This window comes from Lemur catta, chromosome 14 (genome assembly GCF_020740605.2).
Source record: "Lemur catta isolate mLemCat1 chromosome 14, mLemCat1.pri, whole genome shotgun sequence".
NCBI classification, from domain to species: Eukaryota; Metazoa; Chordata; class Mammalia; order Primates; family Lemuridae; genus Lemur; species Lemur catta.
Genome location: NC_059141.1, coordinates 21,660,430 through 21,670,803, shown reverse-complemented (window position 1 = coordinate 21,670,803; position 10,374 = coordinate 21,660,430). Strand labels below are relative to the sequence as shown.

Here is a 10,374-nt window from a genome sequence, read left to right as displayed (position 1 = left end):
CAGGTTAAAACAAGACGGGAAGTTTTAGATCAAGCCAGCTTTGCTACCCCAGTTCTGCTACATCCTTGAGGGCAGTGGGTCCAAAAATGCCGTTACTTGCTACAAAATACCCACACTCGTAAGTCAAAGATTACCTCTGGTGAGAACACTCTCTCAAAAAAGACCGGACGTTTAATAAACATTTTTCATGTTGGGAAGGTTTGCTTGGCAAATCCTCTTTCCAAGTATCTCAGGACTGTTGCTGTCTTTCATGGGAAGAATGTGCTCAGCTGCTCAGGCTCCACTCTGTGTGGGAAGGTTTATCTCAGCCCAGACTCTTCAGGCCTTGTCTACATCCCTGGCCAGACATGGCTTTGGGAATAGCTCAATGGGAGATCACAGCATTTGCGAACAGACTTGTACCTAATTTAATTCATGAAGCAATCTAATCCACTCTTACTCCAGTAATAAAATGGAGCAAAGGCACCTTATTTTGTGTGAAGAAACATAAAGGGACCAGACTCAAAACTAGTATTTTGTTTTAAATTGGAAAACACAGATTCATTAAAGTAACAGAGGCAGCACATGTGAGATGGAATATTCTGTGTTCAACTGGAGTACTTTTTGTGTTAAAGCTCTACAGAGGGACTTCACTGTGTTATGTTTTAGTTTTGAAATTACACACCTTTGTTGGAACAAGTCAGACCGTTATAGCCTTGGGATGATGTGTCAGGGGGGTAGGGAAAAATGGTTGAGAAATCCAGGTTAAAGAATAGAAAAGCTGTTTTGTTCATTTTCTAAAAGAGTGTGCTCTTTTTTTAGATGACTTGCTTTCGGCTATTTCTAGATACTAAGCAGTGAGAGAACAGTGTGACGTGCTACTTTCCTGTTAGTGGAGGTGTATGATGGGACAGTATGGGTCTCTGGAGGTCTCCTGGTTCTGCTTTCTGTTGTACATGTGCACGTGCCACCTCACCCCTGTTCCTTTAGTGCATGTCTGTCTTCTATCTTCACGGTTGCTCAGGTAGCTCCCATGTTAGAGATTTCATTCTGAGGGCCTCCCAAAGTTGTATATCATCTGAAATTGTTCTAGTTGAAGAAAAACTTTAAGAAGAGCTGGCTGCCCTAGTCACCAAGAAAGATTGTCATGAGAAATGTAAGTATTGAGCCCTAAACTACTAAACCAAGGGAAGAATTGGGAGCATTAACTATATGGCAATAGCTGGATCATAGTTACCATTTTTCCCACCATCAAAGAGAGATTAAATAGTTTCCATAACATGGAATGTGGACAAGGTTCCTACCCTAATACAGACTTAAATATGCAGTTGTTTGTCTCAGGCTATTTGTGGTGAATAAGCAAAGTATTTTAAAATGCCCAGGCAGCCTTGGAAAAATTGCTGGGCTTTAAAGTTGTTGACAAAATATTTCTTAAATAAATAAATCTGATTTAGAAATATCTAAACATGGGCAAAATACTTTTAAATCTGACATGTAACTGCTTGTGGCTTTTATAAGTGGTTTCTTAAAAACAATACTAACATGACTTAAGGATTTGTAGCACTCACTTATTAGTTCTATTAAAAACCACTTCTGAAAGCATCTTGGAAAAGGTAGCTTGAAGGATTTGCCTTATTTTAGATCTCAGCAGAGCTATGGTAAGAGAAAAATCTTAGGTCTAAAACAGAACACTGAACTTCCTTGGCTGTGAACAAGTTTTCTGAAGTACATGATCAGAGCTTTAACTGACTTTCTTTGCAGAGGTGAATGTATTGGGCGATTCCTCTTGCAGAGGAAACCCAGCAGGACCTGGGTCTGCTGTACCTTTGACCAACTGCCAGGTAGGCCAGGGTCTCTGTTAGTACATGCTCTAAGGTTGGGAGTTCAGTCTAGCACTCAAGAAGGGGGTGTGTTCTACAAAGCCTGTAAATAAGTAGTTTTCAAAATACCTAGGAAAAAATTCTCAAAAGAGATGGCAGATCTGTCTTCTCATGGTATGAAACTCCTCAGGTTAAAAAAAAAAAAAAAAAAGGAACAGTATACATTTAAGTTCAGCTTAACTACTGGCAACAGGGAGAAACTCATAATTCATATTCTTAAAAGCCCAGTCATAGCTGTCCTAGGTGCCTCACACGAACCACTGGCTTAACAAGGACATACAGAGAAGCAACACTTTGCTCTGGGTCTTAGACTGTTTGTGGTATCCTAGCTCTTTGATATGTTTTGGTGGTCCTAGAGAAAGCTGTGACTAGCAGTGGAATTCTTATTCCAACTGTGTGCTTTTCCCTTCCCCAGAGAGTCATCTGGCTAGGAAGACACTCTTACATGGACGTAATACAAAAAGTGTGGTGAATTAAAGCAAAGTGAACATGGGGTCCTTGCTCTAAAAGGGAATACGCATAAATGTACTGTTATAATAAAGTGGCTCTGTAGTTGTAATAAGCACATAATCTTACGTTTTCTCAAACCCCAATAATTTGTGTTAAACTGGGCAACATCTCCATCTTGAATGAGAATAATTAGTAACTGGGGTAACCACAAAACACATTCCCTAAAATTTTAAAACAGGGACCATGGGTCTAATTGTTATTTGCAATAGCATTTCTAACTTGCTTCTTTTAAAGGGGCATATGTTCCCAACAGCTAGCATTTAGAATGTATGTTTCTTCACATGACTTAATCTAAAGCCCTATGTGTCAAAAGTAGGGAGGCAGTGCATCCTTGACTAAGTAGCTGAGTTGTGCCCCCTACTATAAAGTGATTTTTTTTAAAAAGCATCACCTCACAGTTCTGTTCCAAAAAAACTTTGAGGACTATTATAATCATGTTGGCATGTATCAATTCTTGAATATTTCTTTTCAAAAGTGATCTGGGCATATTTCCTTTAAGAGAAAAAGTCAAACTGATGTCACTAAACCCACTTGAAAACCAACAGCTATTACAGTTGTGCTACAGAAGGGGTCAAAGTCAGTATTAGAAATATTATACTTTATTGAACTCTAGAGCAGCTAATCTACCCTCCCCTGTCGACCAATGATAATAAGAATGGAAGAAAATACGTGAAGGTTAAAGTAAGAGTCTATACCACTTGTTAAAAGTGTTGGAGTAACTTTCACTGTACTGGTGAGGCAATTATAATACTCTAACATATACAGTAATGATTCATTCTTGTTGAAAACAAGAAATGCTTTCACTTGGGATTCTGAAGTGAATTTATTCACACTGATTGTGCCCTCTGCTTTAGTAGGATTCTGGCTTACAGAGCCCTCTTCCCATTCTCCAATGCTCAATTTTAAAATACAACAATAAAACCCTAGTGGACAGAATCTGGAATTGGGTAGCCTGAGCCACAGCTATATAGCCCAGACTAAGGAATTTTACTCAGTTATGTTGTAATGGAAGGAGGAGGTTCCTCCGTTCATTTTCTGGGGATTTGCTCCTTTGTCCTTTCAGCTAATTCTTTCTATAGACTTATCACAGATGAGAAAAAGACTGGTTGTGGATAAAAAAAAAATAAGCATTTGTGCTATCAACCAAAAAGATGTAGAAAAGATGCAGTCTTTTACCTCCAAATAGTCCCTGCAGTCCAATCTAGCCCTAAAGCAAGCAGAGAATACTACTGCAAAGTTACTGATAGAGAAGTAGCCTTGCCAGAGTCACTGAGGTTACTAAAAGGCATACAAAAGGAAACTTGACCTTATCAGAAGGCTACATTTGATAATGGAAACAATATATTTCTCCACTGATATACAATACTGTGTAATGCACTGAAAAAGCTGGATTTTGGAGGTATAGCACAATTTGTAACATTACAGCATGGTGGGTCACATCTTCCCATTGTCCTACTTGGAGACCCTTCACCCCTTAGTATATCCAGATTCACTATGACACACTGATGAGAAAAGACAAGGAAACAGTGTCACAAGCCCCAGTGGAGCCATCTGCATGCAGTTCAGCCTGATTTTACCCTTTCTTCCATAATAGACTCCATTACAAGTTTGAACAATCTGCAAAGAATACAGATACACAAAACTAAAACATGTATCCCTCTATGATTAGAATATTTTAAAGTCTTCAGAAAGTTTCCAGACGTACCTTTGATAGAATCCCCCTGCCCCCACAACCCAGTAGAACCCAAACAGGGACATCCTTTGCTCCTGTAAGTCCTGCCAGAACTTGTTTAATGGGTGTTCAGGGTTTTGGTTTTCCTCTTTATTCTTCCTCTTCTTCCTCCTCTTCCTCTTCATCATCATCTTCATCATGGCAGTGTGTAATTTCCTGGGGGACCAGTGGGAAGAGGTTGGGGGGTTTAATCTCGCTAATTGACCGTGTCAGCTGGTGCCGCTTATAGTCGGTGTCTTTGAAATCCACTGATGTGCGGTTCCTGGTGGCGAGAGGAGACTCCATCTCATTGATATCTACATGTGTATGCTCCACCGTTGATTCATGAGGCATCTAGACAGGACAAGGCTACAGGCTCAGAAAGTAAACAGAGTACAATAGCTGCTTTCCCAAATCCTCACCCCTCTCCTCTGTTAGATGGCCATGCACAGTTATGCCTATGATGGACCAGAAGCCAAGTCAATATAGATATCTCTTCATAGAACTACCTATAGCTATCTATCCATCTCTTCCCCAAGGCCGTGTCCATATTGTTTACTATAGCCTGAAATTGGATAAGATGAAGAGGAGAGATTCTTATCTTCTATGTCATAGCAAAAAATCAGTTCTAAAACAGAAAAGTATCAGAACATAGGAATATAAAAACCACATTTCTTTCAATTCAAAGACCATTCAAATATAACTCTTAATAGAGTAGGTTTCAGAGAGTGAAGTTATACTGTGTAACCTCCTATTTTGGTCACACTTTCTCAAAGACCCTTTCTTATACAACCATATAACCTGCCCAGGGGCTCTGTATATCACAAATGTTCAAACTGTCTCCTATGCCATCCCACAAAGCTGGTTGCTGATCCTGGCCTTGGAGTGCATCTTAGCTATCAACAGTAGCTTAAGGCTGTAGCCATAACTCACCAAGACATGAGCAGCTCTGAAGAGGTAGCTGAACGGGTAATACAGCAGGTTGATGAAAGATGCTGCATACAGGTCAGCATAACGCATCACTTGGCTGGCAAAGAGGGTCTGCCGGGAACCACTGCGAAACAGGCTTCCCATCATCCCATAGCACATGTCCATGTCATGAGTTACTTTCTAAAACAAAGAATGAGATTCTCAGCTTATTCAACAAATATTTATTGAGCAGCAGCTATGTGCCACTCCCTATATAAAACCAGAATTATGAAAATCACTTAAACTCAATTTATTTCCCAAGTTTTATTTGGATACCTTAATACGTTTCTGGATGGAACTAATGTCTGGGCGCTCATTGCTACTGCTGTCAAGGTGCCTGAAGACGAAAGAAAAACTCAGTGAAAATCTCTAGGAAGAACATTTCTTACAGCTAAGTGACGCCCAAAGAGGTAGATGGTTTTTAGGGAAGGAATTTTTAGAATTATGAAACTTACTTGTAGAGTTCAGCCAAGAAGATATCCAAGCTCTGAAGCTCTTCAAAAAGTGCTAGTTGAGGTTTGGAAGAAAAAGGGAAATGTTTTAAATAAATAAAAGCACCCAGTTCCTAACTGCTGCTAAAACGAAATTAAAAGGTTGCAGATATGACTTAAAAGTATAGCCTGGGAGTAACACGTTATAGGTGAGTGTGTAAAATGACCTCCTCCCTCCCCTTCAGGAAAACCCACTGATACCCTGCTTGGAGTCTGGCAGCAGCAGAACACCATAATTTCCTCTTTAACTGCCTTTCCTCACACTAAATACCACTGACTACAACGTTCCTAGATTTATGCTCATTCTGAGCTTACAAAGTACCAATTCATACCCTGTCTCAGATGTAGTCAGCAAAGCCAGTGTAAATAGTCTCACTTTCAGATGAAGGATTGAGAATTAGGATTAAGTCACAGGTCCAGGAAATAGTAGAGCCAAATCAACTAGATTTCTAAAACTTCATAGGTGGAAAAGTTGAAAATGTGGATGAAAGGCTAGCCAGAAAACCCCACTTATACTGTGGACAGTAGTAACAACAGCAGCCAGCATCTCCTGCATGCTTCCTGTGTATTGCAGCCTTTCTCAGCCTGGGTTCCCCAAGATAACTAAGCCCTACTTCATCTACTGTACATAACAAATTTTCTAATTATCATCTTTAGGAGAATTGAGAAAACAGTCACTCAAATGATTTTCTGTGTTCTGTGGTTTAGATGAGGAGCTTTGGTTGAGAAGGACTGTCATTTCTATCTTCTTTATACACATAGTACCTCAGTTAAATCTCATCAGCTTTAGCAGGTAAGTACTATTATTATTATCCCCATTTTTACACTTGAGGAAACTCAGGCACAGGGTATCTTGGTAACTTGTCCAAGGGCATGCAGATTTTAAGTGGTAGAGCCAGGGTTCCTATCTCAGGTGGGCTGAGTTTCCAGAGTAACTTTCACCACACTGCAGGTGATATGTGCTAGGGCTGGCTAAAGAACTTGTGTCAAACACCTTTATATACCCATAGCTCAATTCAGAATAGTGTATATACTGCAAATTTACAGTATAGCTCAATTTGAGCTAATACAATTTGGCCTCAGATGAGAAAATAAAAAATACCAGGAGGTAATTAACATTCAGAGCTGTCACTGCCCTAGAATCACAGATACAGGCTGAGACTACTAGGCATGGTTGGAGAAATACAGGACTGCAGAGGAAAGCAGTGCTCTAGTGCACAGTTCACTTGTTACTATAATACAACTCAAGAATCCAACATTCTATGCTTCAGCTACAAGAAGGCCAAACAAGATAACCTCTCATAGTTATTCAAATTCTGGAGTTCTGTGAAATATCTGAATATACGAAGGAGGTATCCAACTATCAGGACCCACCTTTTAACTACCTCTGACCCCCTGCATACAAAGTAATTAGCTTACCAAAGAGGACTGAGTCAAAGCTTCTCATTTAGATATAAACTAGCTATGTCAAAGATTTATAAAATAAGAGTAATGGCTCCTTACAACTCTTGTCAGTCCAGACATGCAGCTCCTGTGCAAGTTCAGGAATCACCAAGAAAGTTCGCCACCCTTGCCGTTTCTTTGATTTTAAAATGTCCCCAAAAATATGATCTCCAATATACAAAATGTCTTTTCCCTTGGCTCCCAACAGATCACAGATTGTATCAGATGAACCTGAAACAATGGAGTGAACAAGGAGAAAACAAAAATGTCTCTATATTAAGACCAGTGTTCCAAGTACCGTAACTATTAAATACTATGATTAATTTTATTCTTGAAATTATGTGAGGGACAGACTAGAAAACAGAGCTCACCTTTCTTAAAGGCAAGGACTCACCATTCTCTTTTTATTGCCTCTAAGACAAGGCCTGCAGCTCCACTGTGCTGACCAGAGCTGCTGATCACCAAATCCAAGAGCAATAAAACTACATGTCTTAGCTTTAGTGAATATAATCTTCAAAAGTACCACCACAATTTTTCATCACAGATCTGCCATTAAACTGGCTTTGTTCAATTATTTCTAACTTCAAAATAATATGTACCTGTGCCCACAGAGGCTCCTTGAAAACCCCCTGAGAACATCTTGAGAAGCACCCCAAATGATTATGGACATTCAGAAAAAGCCTCAAATAGGTTTAAAAAAAAAAAAAGGAGGGAAAACGAATCCTTTTAGTGAAAATCAGATTCATTAGGACATACTATCAACTTCTCAAACTTGGACTCCTGTTACATCAGTACATGACTAAAACTGTTCACCTCCAGTAAATGACATCTTTAGAATACTAAAGAATACATGTGGCACCATGCTGGAATAACACCAAAGCTTTCACAGTGTGGCCTGAGCAAAGACTTATAATAAATAAAGGGAAGTCTGTGACTCACCTCCTGAGTAGACAATGCCATGCTGTAGGGGGCCTGTATAGGTACCAATTTTCAGCTTGCCAGTTTGCTGTGTGAAGAGAATATGGATAACTTTATTATCCTATCACAATCTCCCCCAACAATATTACTTGGCCAGGCAGCCAAATGAATGACACTTATTCTTTTGAATTAGTGAGTTTGTTTGGCTACCTTAGTTAAGACCAAAACTCTTAATTTCAAAAGAGAGAGATGAGCTAATAAGTTAAAAATACCTGTTTCCCTAAGGAGAGTAGGAATGGGAAAGGAGAAACAGAAGAACAGTGTGCTAGCAAACAGATCATTCTCCTGACTTACGGTATCCACTTGACGCAGTACTGTGCCTTCTCCAAAAAAGAGTGGTTTCCGTGCATCCACCAAGATCAGGTCAAAGTAGGACTGCCATGGTCGATGGGAGCTCCCAGGCTGTGAAGGAGAAACAGCAAAAGCCAAACCATCACTGCTTACCTTAGCTACTAATGTTTAATCTCACTCAGATGCAAGGAATATAGAAATACTAAGTAAAGCCAGAAGATCCCATTATTTTATTAAAAATGTATCATGTCTAATTCTAAGCCACATCCTTTTAGAAGCAGGCAAGGTGTAAATAATAAATAAATGACTCTAGTAATTTATTACATTTAATTTATTAGATCATACACAGTAACTTATTTCACAGGACTTTAATTTAAGACATTGTGTGCTCACACTCTGAAATGTGCTAAAAAAAAGGGGCTCAAAAGGGGCTAGAGAGAGGGGTAAATCAATACCCAAGGGACAGATTAAGAGAGAGGTAGATCAGAACTAAAGTACAGAAACTAACATGGAACTATTATTAGGAAATTTTACTGGTTATGTTTTCAGAATGATGGCTCTAGGAACACATTGGCCTTTGGTTCATACTGCAAGCTAATCACAACACTAATGTAGAAGTTACACACCCATTAAAATTATTTCTATCCTGAAATGGAACCATGGCATTAACTTTTAAAGACCAAGCTAAAGGGCACTGTACACTGTGATTTTGGGTGCTCTCAAAACAGGGTTTGTTAATGTTTATTCACAAAAATCTAGGGCTAAAATTCTGTAAGTATGTGACTAAGTTGCAATGGGTATCATTCCTTAAACCTAAGTGCAGCCATAATGCAAGAATGAAGACTTTTCTGCTAAATATCAAGGTTAACTGCTCTCTTGGCACAAAACTCAGCAATAACTAATAGCAGAATCTAGAAGTTGTCAAGAATATATACATTCAAATTTTCTTTTTTTGTTAATCAAATATCTTCCTCAACCTTGAAATTCCTTTCATTGCCAAACTTAACGACTCTGTATAGAACTTGTTGGGCATAAAATTATTCTGATCCCATCCTACTGAATACCACATGAATATCCCTTTTATTTCTGTCTACCAAGTATTCAAATTGCTAATGACTTTAAATTCTACTAGCTCCTGAGTTACTTCTAATGTTAATGATTAAGATTAGACAGTAGGCTTTAAAAGTAGGACTTTAGGTGGGTCTGACCAGCCCCCTCCCCTCCATATTCCAGAATGATCAATGCATTCATTATTACTACTAAAGCAATGGTCTTTTAAGTTACATACAGTACCTTGGGGCCATGTGGGAAATCGAACAGGTAAGTCATAATTTTCTGGGGGGGAAAAAAACAACATAAGGTCCATATACTATTTTTTCACAAGATATATTATACCTACAAAAAAATTACACACAAGCTTTTCATAGAACATGTCTTTTTCAAGATAGGATTCATCACATTCTTGTTTCCTCTAAAGTTCATGAAATAATGGCAGTGGAAGCTAAAAATTAATGCTTCATCATACCAACAAGAACAACAACAAACGCTTCTAACATTCTCAGGGAGGATACACGTTTCTTCTAGAAGATGTTTTTGAATATATATTTGGAGGTAAGGGTTTAGAGAAAACTAATGACTTACATGGATATAACATATTACCTTGGCCTTGCTACTACCGTCCCTAGACCAACTAACAAACCACTGCTTTTGTAAGACTGTTTAATACAAGTCACCAGATATTTAAATCAAGATTTTACATACAGAAAAGAGGGGGGAGTGAAACTTCTTGTCAGTACTATCAACTTGTACGTGTCTCAGCAAAAGTAAAATGAAGTTGAGTTAAATCAGTATTTCCACACGCTTTAATCATGGGAAAAAATTCATTTTAGGTTAAGAGGCAGTAAATTTTGACAGCTAAGATTCAAAACATCTTTGCGCCATCTATTGCTACAGTACTTCCAGTAGTAGGGAAGTTGTATATACAGAGCAATAAAGGGTATGACTGCTGAAGTTTATATAAATGATGCTCCAAAATGGCATAGAAGCCATTTGATCAGCACAAATGTTTTAAACAACCCCAAAATTAAAACCTTCAAGTAGCCTTTTATAATAAGGGGAAATA

General features: G+C 38.7%; 1 protein-coding gene across 2 annotated transcripts in view; it reads right to left on the bottom strand.

Moving 5' to 3' along the window:
• Positions 1-2,952: 2,952 nt before the first annotated feature.
• The window catches only part of NT5C2 (5'-nucleotidase, cytosolic II), a 76,261-nt gene continuing 68,839 nt past the window's right edge, over positions 2,953-10,374 (bottom strand). For both annotated transcript variants that reach the window (XM_045568485.1, XM_045568486.1), the window contains 8 exons: positions 9,546-9,587; positions 8,256-8,363; positions 7,923-7,989; positions 7,044-7,214; positions 5,505-5,556; positions 5,326-5,386; positions 5,014-5,190; positions 2,953-4,434 (listed from right to left, as the gene is read on the bottom strand). In XM_045568485.1, coding sequence (XP_045424441.1) covers positions 4,192-4,434; positions 5,014-5,190; positions 5,326-5,386; positions 5,505-5,556; positions 7,044-7,214; positions 7,923-7,989; positions 8,256-8,363; positions 9,546-9,587 — 921 coding nt within the window. In that variant the 3' untranslated portion in view covers positions 2,953-4,191. The remainder of the gene's footprint in view (positions 4,435-5,013; positions 5,191-5,325; positions 5,387-5,504; positions 5,557-7,043; positions 7,215-7,922; positions 7,990-8,255; positions 8,364-9,545; positions 9,588-10,374) is intronic.